The sequence below is a fragment of the Saccoglossus kowalevskii genome, chromosome 11 (assembly GCF_978046115.1).
Source record: "Saccoglossus kowalevskii chromosome 11, keSacKowa6.1, whole genome shotgun sequence".
In the NCBI taxonomy this organism is placed as follows: Eukaryota; Metazoa; Hemichordata; class Enteropneusta; family Harrimaniidae; genus Saccoglossus; species Saccoglossus kowalevskii.
In genome coordinates, this window is record NC_140651.1 from 18197525 (window position 1) to 18217524 (window position 20000).

General features: G+C 33.4%; 1 protein-coding gene and 1 long non-coding RNA gene across 2 annotated transcripts; both read left to right on the plus strand.

Moving 5' to 3' along the window:
- The first annotated feature begins 7293 nt into the window (after window positions 1–7293).
- Window positions 7294–8108, plus strand: LOC146736256 (SLIT and NTRK-like protein 1). The gene is made up of 3 exons (XM_085505235.1): window positions 7294–7391; window positions 7497–7568; window positions 8033–8108. Exons 1-3 carry the CDS (start codon window positions 7333–7335, stop codon window positions 8106–8108), a joined length of 207 nt encoding a protein of 68 aa, XP_085361361.1. The 5' UTR covers window positions 7294–7332.
- Window positions 8109–9246: 1138 nt separating this feature from the next.
- Window positions 9247–9732, plus strand: LOC146736257 (uncharacterized). The gene is made up of 2 exons (XR_014930922.1): window positions 9247–9355; window positions 9551–9732. It is a non-coding gene; the product is annotated as an uncharacterized LOC146736257 (long non-coding RNA).
- Window positions 9733–20000: the final 10268 nt, after the last annotated feature.

Genomic DNA, 20000 nt, shown 5'->3' on the forward strand with positions numbered 1-20000 from the left:
TATGTGTCTCTACAAGAATGTTTACATTTGTGTTTCGAGGAACCAACATTTTTATGTCGATACATGTCATATTCTACCGTGAAAAACTATTGTATTTTCGGAAATATCACACACTGGATGAACGGTACGATGTATCAGCTGAGAGAGGCTCATCAATGGGATTATTACATACGTCTATTAGACGGTAAGGAACACAAATTATCGTCAATGACGTGTTTGAACATACATACATATATACATAGTTCAACTATAAGAATATTTTGGATCAAATCAGCAGGATTCATGAAACCTTTTCCTCTACCATGAATAGAATGTGTTCTAATTGTATATCAGTAAATTGAAAAGGAATATTATTTAGCATATTGAGCATATTTTCTTTCAAAAACAATATCCTTCTATCTCTTCATTAAAGTTTGCTTGCAAATATTGCATTCCACCATCAAAAGAGTATTTTTTCATCTTGTTTGTTGATATATTTTACCTATTATTGTTCCTGTGTTCAGATGTGATCAACTGTTACGACATCAGTAGAATATGCCCAAGGAAATTATTGTGCAAACATCCATTTGGAATTATTTCAACAATAGATTATCCAACCCCATACCAAAAAGCTTACCTATGTTCGTGGATTTTGGAATCACCTCATGGTTCATATATTGAACTGACATTCAAGGAATTTGACATTGGCCAAAGTCAATACGCATGTAACAGTGATTACGTTGAGGTGTACAGTGGTCAGTCTATAGAGGGAAAACGATGTGGTCGATACTGCAACGGACATTATCCGACGATTCCAATTCTCTCGGACTTCAATCACCTGTATATCATATTTCTGTCAGATATTTATGATGACGACAGCAAAGGATTCATTGCTGTATACAGATTCAAAAAAATAACACTTGAGTTAACAGATAGTGCAGGTAATACAATACATTGTACGAGAAAACTGTTTGTTTTGGAGGGTTGAAATTATCTGGGTCTCACTTCATTACCAAACACTACATAGTGGCTCAAGTCCACTGTACTGACATATTAGTTTCTTGACTTCTACAGTATTATTATTTCAGGTATATTCTGTAATCCATTCTGGGAGCTATTCAATGATTCATGCTACCGACTTTATGAAGTAGGACACGATATATCATGGAATGAAGCAGAAGACACATGTCAAGTTCAGAGTGCACATTTGACTAGTGTCTTATCCAGAGATGAATCAGAGTTCATACATGCTATGGCATCTGACAGACATATGTCTTTGACTTACATAGGTTTAGTAGTGACACATATATATTATGTACATGCGTTACCCTCATGACATCAATTCTTTGATATATGACTCGTCGTGTTTAGTCATATGAGTTATATATAACTATGATTTGTCATATGTATACCCCCATGTTTTGTGTCCATGGACTAATGGGTAAAGGTTGACAATTTCAATTTGAGTATGTTGAATATAAGAGATTTTTACATCTAGCGATTTTTTGTTCTGTAAATCTAGGTCTAACTGATGCTGACACTGAAGGACTGTACAAATGGACGGACCATCAAATAGTAAGATATACTGATTGGGACATTGAAGGGTATGTAGAATAAGAGTTCTAGCATTAGTGATGATATCAAAATAAAAACACAAAACTATGTATTATAAAAGAAGGTCTTGAATAATACTGCGGTGCTGTATTTTCTAGAAGTTGTATTAATCATATGTGGATACTGCAACATTTGAAAGAATTTTAGGGAAAATTTAAATCACGACTATTTTCCATGTTAATGTCAATAACGTTAAATTTCCATACTATACACTACATACAACACCACATAGCAAATCAAAACTACGTTCGAAACACATCATTCACCAAGCCTTCTTTACAGAGAATGGTTCACGTAGATATACATACATTGTATTAGGCTACAGATGCACTTATTTTGTCAACAACAAAACTGATGCAAAAGCATTCTATACAGAGTATAGTTATGTTAGTATGCTTGAATGCTTATTTGACAACATGTGTGTAGAGTTAGGGGGACACATCTTTCAACAAACCATCGGCGGCATTCCAATGGAAGCTAATTGTGCTCCTTTGCTGGTTGATTTATTTTTTTACTCATATGAAGCAATATTTCTTAAAAAATTGTTAAAAGATTTAAATCACAAAAAAGCTAGTTTCACGTTCAGATACATAGATGATGTACTATCCAACACACGTACATTCATTGATTATCTGTCTAGGATATATCCACCCAAGCTAGAAATAAAAGAAACAATAGAATCAAATAATTCTGTATCATTATTTGACATTTATCTAGAATTTGACTCCAAATGTCACATCTCTACTAGACCATATGACAAAAAAGATGAGTTCGATTTCGCCATCATTAATTGTCCACACATTTCCGGTAACATTCCACATTTTACAACTTGTTGGCTATGCTAGAGCATGTAGCACGTATACTGAGTTTATGAAGCGCCAGGACATTCAACAGATTATTTGGCAGGTATCAGGAGCTTGAAAGAAAATATAATCATACTGTAGGAAGAAGACCACTCCATGAATATGACTTAGATCGATATATGACGAGTGCCACATATGGAGCAGGGTGTGTTCTTCTTTTCGAAACATCACTTCATGGCTGAGTGCCTTGGGATTCATATGTTTTCTTTAACTGACTTGTCTGTGTTTATGTTGTGTTGTTTGTGTCTCTTTTAAGCGTCTTTTGTCCGTGGACTTTTCCCAGTTAGACCTATTATTTCTATTTTAGTATATTGGATATGATTAATGTAATTTTTTGTGTGCAGATGTATTGTTCCGAAACAAATATTGTATATGCTTTCTTTCAAGAAATTATGTTCACTGTATTTTAGTTATCAACCTGACAGTGGACAATATGGAAACTGTGTGGCGATATATTTGACCAATTTATATTCCACGGCACACTGGCATGATACAATGTGTGGCACCGATATAACTGATCGATTTATTTGCAAGAAACCTGCCAACAAACCTGAAAGTCGTGGTAAGTGGAAAAAATTGTAACCATCTCATTTAATCTATATTAATATCATATAGTTTATATAGTACCGAGTACTCATTTATTATGTTCAATCACGCTTACACGTTATTACCCTGGTCAGTTGGTCTTTTTATCTTTTGATACAGTGATAACCATTTTATAATGATGACTCAAAATAATCTATTGATATTTTGAATATTTGAAAGAAAATAATATTATTTCCTCTTTATGTTATAATATGTTTCCACATAGGCGTTTCCAAATATATATTATTTTGAAAATTATTGTTTATATACAAACAGTATTGAATTGAATTGATACTCCATATTTGTATGCATAATTAAATTATACAGACATTGTAAATAATAATATTCAAAATAAAATATTTTCATTTACAGCATCGCCATTACTAGATTCAAATACCGGTCTCGGTATATCCAAACCAGGTTAGATTTTGTGACTTTAACTCAGTGGCAAAATTATAATATTTACTTCATAACGAGTATTGAAGCTATTGCACTTTATTTATATACTATAATTATTCTCTTATTTTAAAACAAATCAGTGTCACGTATGCACGTGTGTATTTTGAAATAACATAGCACAACATGAAAATTGGCTTGCAGTATATCGTAGATTACATTATGATGTGTGTATTTAACACAGTGATCACTACTCGTGCAGTGTACTAAATAAAACGAGTACTAAATGAAAACCATATGATATATAATAACAATACATTATTCATAAAGATATATTTGTGTAACATTCTATGTAGATTACAATCTCTGTCCCAGAAGCTTATTTCAATGTAGTAGCGGGGAATGTGTTCATTTATCAGACGTGTGTGACTTGGAAATTGATTGCACTGATGGTACCGATGAATTAGAATGTGGTATGTAGGACTTATCAAATATTCACAAAAATAAAATGATTGATTTTTATAGCCGGTTCATTATCTCCACGATATGTAACAGTGAATCCAATAAAAAAACATTATGTTCCAGTGTCCAGATGGAAATCTCATAAATGGTTCGTTTTATCGTATTTCAGGGACGTGTAAAGGATTTCAATGCGACGAGAATAGATGCATTCCCTTTTCAAAATACTGCGACATAATTGATGATTGCAAAGACTTGTCTGACGAGAAAAACTGTGGTGAGTCACTTAAATAAACACGGGAATATTGAAAAGTTTCTTGATACATGATGCAATAATCGTCTCAATGTTAAACATATTAATTGTATTGTTGCATTCTGTAAAGATCATCGTGCCTGTAAAAACAGGACTGGAAGTTTTCAGTGTGACAGCGGTCAATGCATTGACTCAAATAAGCAGTGTGATATGGTAAAGGATTGTTATGATGGCAGTGATGAAGAGAGTTGTACAGAAAACAGTAAGTGAATCAAATACTGAATCAGTAGTATGCGTGCAATCACAATTTATTCTTCCAGAAGTTAAAGTAAACTAAGTATCACAATGTGAATAATCTTATTCTAAACACCCAAATATGCAAAAATAATGTATTGAAATATTTCAAATAATATTAATATTTGTGTTTTGAGGCCCACGAAATGAATTTTATATCTTACAAGCACATTTTGAATTCATACAATTTTACAAATAACTGTTGTTTACTACGTAAATCATCTATTAACCTAAACGATGCATCCCTACTTCTATCTTCAATGCAACAAAGAAACGTACTTCAGCAGTTAGGCTTGATTGTACACGTGACCTGCCATACATTTGTCGGTCAACCAGTTAGCCATATATATATATATTGCATTTATTAGCTGTTTTTTCTTCACTTAAATGCCGATGGCCTATGTACCTCGAATAAACTAAATATGACTATCATTTTATTGTAGACACGTGTAATGCAGTTAGATGCCTTGATGAAACATGCATACCAGCTTCATTGAAATGTGATGGCGCAACTGACTGCGTTTACTGCGAAAGAGAAACTGCTCCTGATGAGGCCAATTGCGGTAATGTAAAATTGTTTTACATTATATTATAAAGCATAATTGTTTCCATGACTTCCACTCATTATAATTTGGAATACCGGAATTTAAATATAAACAAGACTGGTTAATATTATTACTGTCATTTCAACATTCAAACTTTTCAAGACAGTTCAGTCAGTCAGACATTGGACGGAGTCATAGACCAATAATGATCGTCACTCAATACGTCTGGTCTCGGAAATGTCGCAATTGTTCAAAAGTTGATATCAATGTATTAACAGAAGTCACAATTTAAAAATTATTATGGATAATTGAAACATTTGTCAGATATGGTTAAATGAGAGAAGCGATAACTGTACATATGGGTGATTGTCTATCGACGTCCGTCCTTCAGTCATCTATACGCCATCCTTCTATCAAAAATTACATTTCCGTATTCTTCTTGAAAACTACCAGTTCAACTGATTTTATACTTGGTACCTAAGCTTGACCCATGGCAGATTTATCATTTTTAATAAATAAAATGATATTTTCGGTTTTATATTTAAAACTTGTATATAAGTACCTTAGGTGGACCCTGTTCGATTTTTTCATTATGTGATGATATTTTGTTTAAAATATTAGTGTTGACTCTAAATGCGTTGATACTTAAAACAATATTATATTTGTAACTCGGACCTATATAATAGTTACTTTTGTGCATCACTCGAAACGAAGCTATTTTGGCTGTCAGGTCACTTATTAAGATTGTCGTGTCATTAGTTACGTTTTTATTTTTGTAGAATACAAGATATCATGTTCCAAAAATCAATTGCGCTGTAAAAATGGTGCATGCATTGATATAAATAGGTGGTGTTTATATGACGTGGATGAGCTTGGATACCAGATTGGTTGTAGAGACACAACACATTTGGAGAGTTGTCGTATGTATTCATTTGTATAATATAAATGTTATTACAGTGTGCCAGTATTTTTAATAATCTAATTATATACAATGCATTACAGATGATTATACATAGAACCCAAGGTGTACATTCAAGAGATGATGTCATGTGTTCTGAAAAGAGTCATATATTAACATATTTATTTTACGTTCTACAGAGCGATACACGTGTCCAACATACACATACAAATGCCCAGACAGCTATTGCATCCCAACCTATCTTAGATGCAATGGAGAAAACAACTGTCCTTATGGCGAGGATGAAATGAACTGTGGCAAGTTGATGCAAATGAGCGATTTAACATTTTAATAACACAAATTATTTCGGACTGTTCTAATCTAGATCCTAATGAAATTTTAATCAATATTAAGTTTTTAAATTGTGTTTTAGGGGATAACTCTACATTATATGTAAATGGTACTTACAAGTGTAAACACAGCAATATATTTGTGTCCCCTTCACATATATGCGATGATGTGTGTCAGTGTAAGAATGGCGATGACGAATTATATTGTGGTGAGTTAAAACAATCCAAATGCGTTCCACGTAGGAAACTATAAAAAAACACTGATTTTAGTCTGACATTAATCATTTCTTGTCAATATCTTTCAGAGTTCCTTTGCCCAGGAGGGTGTACATGCCGTGATTATGATGTTAATTGTACACATGCATCTGTGTTGAATATCACTGATATAGATTCACGTTCAAGGAGTTTGTACGTTACATTACGTGTTTCTGATCATCTCATCATGTTACTTGCACAAATTGTACAAGCAAATGAATTTACATGTATCACAACATAAAACACATGATTTAAACGACAAAACGGCAGTCTCTTCGCCACCGCAGACAGACATGCACATCTTCATGCGTAATATGCCATCGGTTCATTAATACTTGAGCGTGTGTTACAATAGCGTGGTTTAGTTCATAAATAATCGTATTCTAGCGTATTCAAGATCATGTATCATACAACAATACATTTAAAAGATGCCATGTTTTAATTTGTATTGGTTTGAACAGGGAATTTCGTTTGCAGGAAACGTTTGCAAGAAACGAGAAATAAAATGCTTGGCGTCGATTAAACAAGTTTTGAATTTCAGGATCTGCAATACAAATGTTGAACAAATTGAATAAAATGTATATGATTCCGGCCTATGACAAATATGTTCACGCTGCCAAGTGATTGATTGTAGTTATGAATATATGTTATCCGGTTTTGTACATATATTTATCGATTTAATTAAGATAATTGATATAAAAGACCAACTTAATGTATGAAGGAATTATTAATTACATTTATTCGCGGTACAATACCATCTGTGTAGATTGTATGATACACGATCCCATATTATATGAATTATTACAAGTTTTTTACATGTAGGATTGCAGACAATCTACAGATGATTGAAAACAATGAATTAAACATTGTCTTTGGGCTGCTGTCATATATTGGTATGCTGTAAGTATAAAAATACACATAAATGTACTGTCACTCGCCTTTTCTTATTCAATTATGTAACTTAAATAACATGGCTAAAAAGTTAAAGTTTATAATTTCTTGTAGTGATTTGGGATCGAATAAACTACAGATTATAAGAGACGGGTACTTTGTTGGTATGGATAATCTACTGCTGCTGTAAGTTTAATATATAATTATATAATATATATAATTAAGTTTTTAGGAGCCTATAAAATATAATAGACATGTTTTGCGTTATATCGTTATCACTCGGTTTCCATGCGAGAATGATTCTATCACGCACAATTTATTCTCTGATTGTCCTTATTCTCGGCGTTCTAAAGAGCTATCGATCGTTTACGCAGACAATATTTAACGTTTATGCATCAGAACGCGAACGTTTCTAACGTAATGCTGGGAGTAGCAACTATTCGATAAGTGTGGTAAATGGTTTGATTTCATGATTGGTGGATGGTTAAATAGATTGTGGGTTGGTTGGTTGGCTATTCGTTCTAACTTGTCATTTGATAGTTGATTGATTGGTTGGTTGGTTGGTTAGTAGGTCGGTTGAATGTTTGGTAACATAGTATATAATTGAATGACCATGTGTTTTGACAAGAAACACTTTATTTTATGTACAGACAACTGAATAACAATAGCATCAGTCAAGTTACTGAAAACACTTTCAAAGGATTGAGAAGACTACAACATCTGTAGGTGATTTATTTTATTTTTACCTCGCCCGTATCATCAAAGATGAATGGGAAAAATATTATATAAATTGTAAAAGTCAAATAACAAATAATTGCTAATGTGTGCCTAATAACTTTATAATTCTGTTCCAAACTTTACCAAATTAATTTATCAGTATAACATCTTTGTTTAGTGCGAACGATGCGATGGATGTCCTTCGTGAAAATATCATGCAAAAATTAGTAATTAGAGAAAGCAGTAGTACAAATTTGATATAAATGTTGACTGTTTCTATTTGACTGATTTTTGGAAATACACATTCAAAGGGACTGGTACCAGTGGGAATATGCAATACTGTATGTGTTCAATGAAGTAAATCAATTTTGTAATCAATATCATTGGTAATGTATCTCCCAAATCCCATGTCAACTCATGCAGAGAATTATTGTAGTATAACACAGATTAGAATAAATAACAATAAAATACATAAACTTTCTTAACAGAAAACAAAATGTCAGATAATCGAAATAAGTACTTTTCTGGGTGCTAAACTTTGATCAAGATCTGAAGCCATTAGGAAATTATATCTGTTTAGTGCAAAGTTATCAAAACAAAAATAATGCAAAATTACATATCAGAAAATCGTTGCATCCACACTTTTGAAATAAAAATGCTATCCAAAAATATGTATTCTGTATTTGACATACAGTTTATTCGAAAACCATTTTTTTCGAAGTACATAAATTTTAAAATTCAAAATTTGCAGTGATTTAGAACACAATTCATAATACTAAATTGAAAACACACTTCAAAGACAAGGATCGCAGTGTAGATTCACGGGAGGCAGTAGTATTGTTGACTTCTCTCTCCACTGGATACCAAATAACTATATTTAGTTGTATGATTCAAGGCTGAAGTTGATTTGCATATGATTCACATCTTGCAACATCATAGTTAATCTCAGAGGGTACTTTTTACTTTTCATCACATAATGACTCAGTAAATCATTATTTTCTTGACAGGGATACCTGTTCAAAAACCAGATAAGACTTTCTGCTATCTTGCATGTTTTACGACTCTGTTCACGTCTAAATTATACAACAAAGGCGAAGATCACTAGTGTTTAACCATGATGTTACGATATTTGTTTATTTGTGTAACAGCACAATAAATTTGTATAAAATTTTTCATTTTAGGGATATTAGACTGAATCCGATCACTGTGTTTTCCTGGAGTACCTTCGCTGGAATGCATAAATCCCTGCGTTCTTTGTAAGTTTACATCTTACTTCATGTGGATGACAGCGAGCACATATTCTAAATTTCTAAACTAAAATATAACAGCATATTACAGTTATAAGATAATTTAAGTATAAATTCATATACGATTAGTCTCTATTTCGTAAATGAATAAGATGCCAATTATAACAGACGATTGATATAATAATTTTATTTATGATTTTTTAGATACAGCGATGTCTACCCACTCTGTTGTACAGTGAGAAATATACAGAAGTGTTTACCAGAACCCGATATATTCTCATCATGTGAAGGCATATTGAAAAACACTAGAATTCGAGTGTGTGTATGGATAGTTGGCGTTATTTCATTTGCTTTAAATACATGGGTTATCACATGGAGAATATCAAAAGTCAGTCGACCGTTATTGAAATCAGTTGATGGATTCTTAATCTTCATTCAAACTATCTGCCACTTTTTAATCGCATCATATTTACTAATGATTGGAAGTATTGATGCGTATTATGGAAGTAGTTACATCATTCATGATATCCAATGGCGAGACAGTTATCTATGCAAGATACTTGGTGTTGTCGCGTCACTATCCACTGAAACGTCTCTTCTATTACTTACTCTTATTACCGTAAGTCGATGTATTGTTGTTGCGAATCCATATGGTTTAATACGTGTACGCATTAAACACGCGCGTATTTTTACGGTTTTAATAGTATGTCTAACAACAATCTTCTCTCTGGTACCTTTGTTCGGAACAAATTACTTTGAAGACTTCTATGGCAGCAACAGTATTTGTTTACCAATACATCTGCGTCACGACAGTCTAAATGGATGGCAGTATTCAGCGTCTGTTTTCACTACTCTAAATTTAATTTGCGTTATAATTATATCCGTTTGTTACATCGTTATGTTCATATTGTCGAAGAAAACATCAATAGCAACCAGGAATAGAAAAACCAAAACAATCCAAAAGCTTACCATTAGAATGATTACGATTGTGTCGACTAATATAATCTGTTACGTTCCTGTGATTATTGTTACCTTTATAAGTGTAGCTGGTGTTGAAATCCCGGGTAATGTCTATTTATGGGCAGTCGTTGTTGTATTACCAACCAATGCCATCATTAATGCCATAATATACTCATTCTGGACACGAGAGTTCAAATCGTTCATTATTAATAGAGTTACGACAGAACTAAATAATGACAGCAACAGTTCCAAAATAGGTAAGCAAATGTTCCTACAAATACTAATGTAATATGCCAGGACACAATGTTAATATCCCGTTTTGCACATCAGAACATTTTCCCTTGAAATATTCTACCTTAAACAAACAACTGGCCTATATATTAGCTTCTAGAACGGATTTTGTGGCCAAATTCATGATTCCTCAATACAAGTGCTAAAACAAGGTGAAAAATAAATGATCGTATTTATGAACATATTATAACTATGTTGTAATTGTCTGCTAAAACGTGTTTTGTCGAAAGTAATACAATCGTCATTGAACGTAAACTCGATTTCCTTTTTTTCACGTAATTACTATTTCCCTATAATCATCCAAATGTATGCTGGTAACATGTTTATTGATTTCAGACTTTCAGACCACCCCCCGCCCGACATGCTGAACAATAGTTGTCCACGTTATGCCTTCAACATTCTCATTATTTACATTTGATTGTTTACAAAAATAAGGATATTGGATGATCAACAGTGATAGTTGTTTCTTTACTTTTGTAAAAAAATATTACATTTTAGGAGATGAGTTTGTAGAGGTACTGCATTCATTTGTCACAACTAACAGAATATTATGGACTGCCATTTTTGCAAATAAAAAATGGCTCACAAAGTGGAAGATGAGTCATTACAACAAGTGGTACTTGGCAAATGCTGCTGACCATGAACAAATGAGAAATGACCTCGAAATCTCAATAGAAGTATTACATGAAGAAGAACTATGTCACGGACAAATAGACATCGATCATCTATATGTTGATCTCAGCAACGTGAGTGTACATTATTCGTAATAATTGCAAATTAGAATGTTTGTAAATTATTTTTGTTTCGTAGTTTGCTTGGTATATTATCTTAGTGTAATACCTCATTATTACTGATCTGTGACATAATTGTCCACCCTAAGACGAAACCATGTGCTGTTGAACGGTTTATCAATGCCCATACGCTTAGGTGGTATATGATTTTATGCACACTTTATTATTCTGCATTTGGGAAATAATAAACTATTTACCACATATAACTGACACATAACTTTCAATGCAATTCGTATATGCTACAGTATTTGACGAATTCGATTTTTAGTGCGTTACCAATAGTTCAGGTATAAGTATTCGGTAGTCACAAAGAATAAATGTCTACAAACAGTCTTATAACTAATTATGGACAGTTTTATAATTATCCACAATGGATGTATAACTCCTGAAATACACTTTACATGAAAGAAAGCTAACATAGCTTATTATCGGTATGGGTCTCTTGTATGCCAACAATTTCTGTTCTTGTTTCACCAAGTTCCCCGCGTCAATTTAGAAACATTTATTCACACTAAAAAAACGAATCGACAACTACCCGAGTCCCTGTTGTTGTAATGTTAATAAAATAAATCATTGTTGTTTTAGTGTTGGTTGATAAATTAGTGTTGAAAGTTCAACTTATTAATGTACGAGATATTGTCAGTCACTATACTACAAAGACCATTCATGCATGTGAACGTGTTTTTTGTCATCTATATTATCGAACACAGTAAATCCAGTTGTATCATACTGATTTAATGAAATATGTGCCAGTGTAACAGACATCTAAATTCGTAATGTGCAAATAGATAAGAAGCAACAAAATATAAAATACCCGATTGGCTCAAGGTCGACCTATTTGTTATTACAATATACCATCTCCTAGCAACTTGCACTAACAACTGTCTGAGTATTCATTCTTAACTAAATCATTACATTTTATTAGGATTACCTTTTTGACGATGGAGAAATTACAAACAAAAGTTCACCAACGAACACCATGCAATGGCGCTGTACATTTGATTTAAAAACTAGGTGACTTCACAGATTTCCTTGTACTAATTGTTTTTTTTTTATCAATATAACATGTTTATGAATATGGATTACTGTCTTTCAGAACTGTTTGTATGGCGCTTTTATCATGGTAGATGGTTTCTTGAAAAAATTTGACCCAATCAACGTGGAATCAGACAAACACCAGCTATACGTTATTAATAATGTTATGCAGACCTTAAAGTGAAATCGGGGAGTACCCATTTAGATCAGTTGTGATGTGTTATCGTTGTTGTAAGCATGCGACCTCATAGAGAGATAATACAGCACTTTATCTACTATAGAAAAATTAAAACAAAGAAATCATAGATGGAAGATTATGTTCTTATATAATCTTCAAAGTCCAAATTTTCCAAATTGTTAAATATTAGCTAATTAATTTTGCATTTAAACATTACCTACTTTTTATTACCTACGTTACTACAATTCATATTTGAAGATTTTTTCAGGTAACAAAAATGACTTTTTTTACCTTACCTTACTAGTACCCTATGTACTAGGTTTAGTCATACGTTTGTTGTGGTAACTCTATATCTGAACTGTGTTCTACGTATATCAAATACACTTATTGTTATGTATTGTATGGTGCGAAATGTTAATAGACATATAATTGTTGTTTTTCTTTAAAATATTTGTTAGTAATGGGTTATAAATTACATCATCAAACGCAGTCTTATCTCTAATCACATTGAGCGGCAATTATAAAACTTTGTAACGTACATTGGAGTGATTCTACTCACGTTAACTAGTACTACCACCTGGCCCTATCCTCGCCTACTATATATTTCAGGAGACTCAAAAGGAGATATAATATATTGATTAACTCGAATACATAACAATTAACCAGGAGTTCAATTTACGGGGACCAAAATTGGCATATTCACATGGTTCAACCCTGTTTTTCAATTAGCACAGTAAGTGCAGTAATAGTAATTAACTTTTTATTCTTACATTAATAAAATATTACAGATTTAAAATTTAAGATTGTGATTTTTGTGTGTGAGCGATATACCGTTATGTACGATGTAATTGTTGATGAAAGATGTATGTCCACGGCAATAACAAGTTGTTAGCTATATTCTAAGCAATGAACGACAGCAAATCAAATCATAGTTGTCTATTTGGACGTCAATACTCAAACTCCCCCTCGTTGGTGTTACAAAGGAGTTTCGGCACTAGGTGGCGCAACGTAAAGGAAAGGTGCATTGTGAATCAAATAACCTCTTTTTCTAACATACAACCAAATACAACTGCAGTCGATATAATTTACATACAAGGTATAAAAATAGTGTAAAATACATTGAATGCACGCTATATAATTCTATATTCCTTTTGCTATCAATGAAAACAATTATTGACACATCTTTAACATGAGCAACTTGAACTATTACTTGCATTTACATATATGAAGAATTCATCAATATATAGGTAAGTCAATATATGTTATGGTAATATTAACTATTGATTCTTCTAAACTTCTAAAAGAATTTCACGACGGTGCTTTTTTATGTTCAATAACTAGGCCAGTAATGAGTTGAAATGTATGAATAATTTTGATGTCATACCCATATCAATAGATCCATCTTATCTGACATAATTATATTCTCGTGGAAAAGACTGGCATAATGGTCTATGAAAGTTGTCTTATCGGCATGTATTATCAAGCAAGAATACATATAATTAGATACCAGAATTGTCAAAACCAGATGATTCTGACAAATTTTATGAGTTTTTTACCATTCCTCATTTCGGTCATTGTGACGTAACGCAAGGTCAAAACTAGGTCAAACTATATATTTATGAACTTTCAACGCCAAGACGAGTAAACTGATATGAATCTTAAAAGGATTGGATCATTTTTTAATTTTGACCAAAAATGGGGGTTTTGGGACCAAAAATGATTTTTCCATCGCCCCTGATGTGAAACCTTACTATATAAAGACTTGATTTAACATAGATACCTGCTTGTTACAAAAAATCCCTGATCGACATACGCCACTACTGTTGGATTCAAACATACCAGACTAGTAGAAACTACATGATTATTGCATTCTCGTGGTCAATGTATACTATTTGTTCATTTTCATTGGACATATTTTAAGCGTATCTGACTATTATTTCAATTGTCAGCAATGGGTTATACTATTTTTGATTTATTCAGAGCTACATTAATTAGTATACCATTCCTATGTTGCCATTTGAACGACAAATTGTTTTATGACATAAGTATGTTTCAACGACGCCGTTGAAATTATAATACTACTTGTGTACATGAAGGCACATCAGTCGCCAGGTCTCGTCGTGTTTCATACATGGGCTTATTTATGACTTGAAAAAAACATTCATACGATTTTCTGTTACCTATGAAAATGAACTTTATCAGGCCGTAAATCAAAATTAGCTAAAGTATTGTGACAGGAAACACCTATAAATGTTAATTAAAACCTTATATATTCATTTACACCACAGCAAGTTGTTCTATTGTTGTGCTTCTAAAAATATATAAAGCAATTTAAAATAAAAGGAAATGGATGGTAAACTATAAAAAATACGGCCAACAACAAACCTGGTTTGATATGAATATTAAGAAATTTGTATTTGGTAACAGGCAGGTATGATTGGCACTCACGAACTAAGTTGAGGTGACCCTGTTGGGTTGGGTTGGGTTGCACCATTGGGTTATTTGAAATTGTCTATTCGGGCTCGATCAAGTGGAGGGAGACATTGACACCTCGAGTTTGACTGCATGACCAAATCTTGCATTATTTCCAAAATTAAGATTGTACCCTAGTGTAAATCTAGTAACAGTAAAGGGCATGTGCTCTCTGATCACATTTACAATACACGTTTCCCACCACACAAGTTGAGGGTATGCGCATTGACAATCTTGATGGTATTATGATCAAGCAGACTGGACACATGTGATATTCAGAATGTTTCATTTATGAATTAAAACACTGTAGAATTGCGAAATCTGATAATTCACATTACCTTGAAGACTACAGGCAAATATTCACAATGTCCACTGGGGTTGTGCGCACTACATCTCATGGTCTCACATCATAAGGGGGTGCCAATGCTGCCACAGTGCCTTTCTTTTTTTACAATTTTATTCTTTATATTATTTATAATGAGAATTAACAAAACACAATCCGGGGGTTGAAGCAGTTATTTCTCAACTATTGAATGTGTCTAATGCTTCTCTCCAAGTTCTTGATCTTTATGGAGATCTTTGGACTGAGCTTGCAGTTTATTTCAAATGTGAAAATCAAAAAAATTCAAAGTTTGTCTGAGAATGATTGAGATCAAGATATGTTGGATACTAGGTTTATGAGCATGGAATACACATATCAGTTATTGAGTGTCATTGACGGCCAATCTAGAACTATGGTAAATGTTTCGTTCATTGGGCTGCGATTTTTTGTAGACGTCATTATCTTGGTTTCATGCAATATTTCTGTGAGAGTGCGTCCTGGCTGAACTACGTATTTTGCGTATAGGGCATCCAGTTTGCCGACTCCCGAGGGAAGATTCAAAAGTTATGTATGAGGGATCTAGCTGCTCCGTAAAGTGGGAATCTAACCATGACATAGGTTTTGGGCAGGTAGTGTACAGCAAATAACAAGATAATTCACATAATAACCTAATTAGATAACATTGGCAAGTTAGGAATGCTAACCCGTCACGGAGCTAGATTACTTCAATATTCACAACAACAAGTTTGAACTACTGACCCCATAAAATGTACATTGTGATATATACAAGGAGTATTACACTTTTTGAAGGACTTACCCTAGCCAATGTACGCCATGTATACTGGAAATATACAACTTTTGAATGAATGACCCTAGCCAACGTACGCCACGTATACAGAGAATATAACACAAATTTGAAGGATGTACGCCATGCATACAGGAAATATAAATTTTTGAATGACTGATTCCAGCCAATGTACACCGTGTATACGAGGAATATAAAACTCTTTTAATGACTTCCCTCTGCCAATGTACGTCATGTATACGGGAAATATCACACTTTTTGAAGGACTGACTCAATCCAATGTTCAACTCCATATACGGGAAATATAAAACTTTTTGAAGGACTGTCCCCAGCCAATGTATGCCATGCATACAGGAAATTTAACACTTGTTGAAGGACTGTCCCCAGCCAATGTACGTCATGTATACGGGAAATATCACACTTTTTGAAGGACTGACTCAATCCAATGTTCAACTCCATATACGGGAAATATAAAACATTTTGAAGGACTGACCCCAGCCAATGTACGTCATGCATACGCGAAATATGAAACATTTCGAAAAAAATGAACCCTGTAATGTACGCCATGTATACGGAAAATATAAAACCTTTTGAAGGACTGTCCCCAGCCAATGTACGCCATGTATACGGAAAATATAACGCTTTGCGAAGGACTGACCCCATCCATTGTACGCCATGCATACTGGAAGTATGTATACGGGAAATAACACTTTTTGAATGACTTACCCTAGCCAAAGTACGCCATGTATACGGAAAATATAACACTTGTTGAAGGACTGATCCTAGTCAAAGTACGCCATGTATACGGGAAATATAAAACTTTTTAAAGAACTTATCCTAGCCAAAGTACGCCATGCATACGGGATATATAACACTTGTTGAATGACTGACCCCGGCCATTGTACGTCATGTATGCGAGAAATGTCACACTTTTTGAAGGACTTACCCCAGTCAAAGTACGCCATGTATACGGGAAATATAAAACTTGTTAAAGAACTTATCCTCGTCAATGTACGCCATGTATACGGAAAATATAACACTTGTTGAAGGACTGACCCTAGTCAAAGTACGCCATGTATACGGGAAATATAAAACTTTTTGAAGAACTGATCCTAGCCAAAGTACGCCATGTATACGGGAAATATAAAATATTTTGAAGAACTAACCCCAGCCAATGTACACCATGCATACAGGATTTATAATACTTGTTGAAGGACTGACCCCAGCCATTGTACGTCATGTATGCGAGAAATGTCACACGTTTTGAAGGACTGATCATATATATGTGAATTGTCATTCTTGTTTGTTTAGACGAGTAGAGACCCACCAACCTGAATAAATCTGCATAAAGACGTGAGTACGCCCTCCATAGCACATGTTAAGAGCATACTCTAACCAATGGCCCAGCTTTGTTTCTACATTACTGATATTTGACCAATTGTTATCCATGTAACTTCGATTATTTCCAATACATTCCCCACAAATATTGGTACCGTCATTTATCTAAACAATCGGATCTATCGATCGCATAATTCAAATGACTTGGGAAAGTGTATGCGAAAATTGCTGGCGCCTTCGTATATAGAAAGTGCTACTCCAGCAATTTAATTTACGTGTTAGAAAAAACTTATGGCATCGGCATATGCAGTTAAGTTCGTTCTTTGTGCAACAATATTTCTATTGCTATTGAATACAGTTGTTCAGACAACGAGCACCTTTGACGGAAGCCACGTTCAAAATCCGCTGGATTGGCAGTAGAACTATGAATCCGGAAAATACACTGTGCGTGAGTGTCTATAAGGTTAGTGTAGTTTATAAACTGTTTACCAAACCCAGAGGCTTCAATTGCAAGTGTGTGTTTATTACGTACTCATGATGAACTGTAACGCTTTCTCTTGATAAGGAGAGACAATGCTCAGAGTCATGATGTTATTTTTTGGAAACTGTGATGACGTCACGAACGATTTGATTGTATTGCATATTTGTCTTCCAAGTGTTGAGTAACTTTCATCAACGTGCACTATGTTACCAAGAACAGACGTTAAGCGAAGAGGCAAGGCTTTTGTGAGTATTTTTATAAAGAGCACACAGCACACTTACTGAGTGCCAATATTTTAATTTCCCACTGTTCCAGGAAACAGATTAATAATGGCTATTCTACACGATACTAGACCAGTTTATTTGAAACCATCAGTAGCAAAAACTTTACAATGAACGATATAGCGTATATATATATATATATATATATATATATATATATATATATATATATATATATATATATATATATATATATATATATATATATATATATATATATATATATATATATATATATATATATACACAGGCATTATGATTAGTATCCAGCTCAATTATTTTTTTTATCTGACCAGTTTTCATGCGCAGCAGTTGCCCCCTCGACGGTGTACTACCCATGCTTAAAATATGATATACAAATATTATTAATTTATAGTACCTCATACATCCACAACTTGAAAACAATGTACAGTGAATATCACCTTCAATAATATATGGCAGGAAAACAGAAATAACACAAATTGGCTAGTCGAGTCTGTTTCCCTAAAATATATTGGAAACAATTTATAAAGGTATATGACGAGGGCATTATATAAGACTATTTGTGATATTAACGATAAAATGTAAACAACCGTATCTTAAAAGTTCTGTTTCTAAGGCGTGGCAGAGTAAAAATGCGATCATCCAATCGCTGCAGTCCTTGGCGCGATCACGTGATTACAAGGGTTGTGTCTCACGGTTAAAGCCTTGCAAAGTTGCCACTACTAAATATAATAAGTAAACAATCTATTTATCAAATTCCTGAAATATATGTTTATAATCTCCGCCCTGAACATGCAAGTTGTTGATTCTAAGCAATAGTGCAACGGCATGTGAACCGAATGTGCGAATGTGAAGTCGCTATCACAACAAACACTTTCCCACGCAGAACATGAGTTGTATCGTATCTACCTTGAAACAAAGACATGTTAATCCATCAAAAGAGACTATCGCTTTGGTTCGTTATGTACTAGAAATTGGAAAAAAACACTGTGTTTACTAAGTTAAGCTTGTCGCCAAGGTATTATTTACTCCACAGACGACGATGTGTTTGTCATTAAACGTGCTTAGGTAAATACAGCACCAAATGGTTGTTGTATAAAGACGGAAATAAGTACAACGGGTACCAGATAAAATCATACACAGTCACACTTCACCTATTTGTTTTATATTGAAAATAGACAGTAAACAATACAACATCTACAAGTGCTTAATATAGATAATAAGTAATTGAAAAGTATATAGTAATTTAAAATAATTCACCTTGATAAATATATAATTCGTAGTACTTTTATACAGTTTTATAACCATAATAGTTACTGTTCCTCTCAGTTACTTGCACATGTCATCTAGACAAGTGGCAGATTACTCATAATTTATACAGCATTGTTTACGCCGAAAACATTTTTTGTAGAGAGTCCTTGTTTGTGAATTCCCAAAAAAGGACAAGTAAATTAGCAATCCATGTAAGCTGTTAAATACAATGAATAAGTAGGAAATGACGTCAGAGGGAGCGAGTATCTCAAGAAAAGCCAATACCCAAGTAGCCCCGGTAACGACAGTTATTTTAATACCTAGGTTGATTTGCTGTCTAATCATAGCACTTTTGCGAGGATAGTGTTTAAATATGGTTATTCGTTTCTTCAGTTTGGTGAATATGTCCACATAACATGTGATATTACACAATAAAATCAGAGACAATGGCAACAGGAAACTGACAA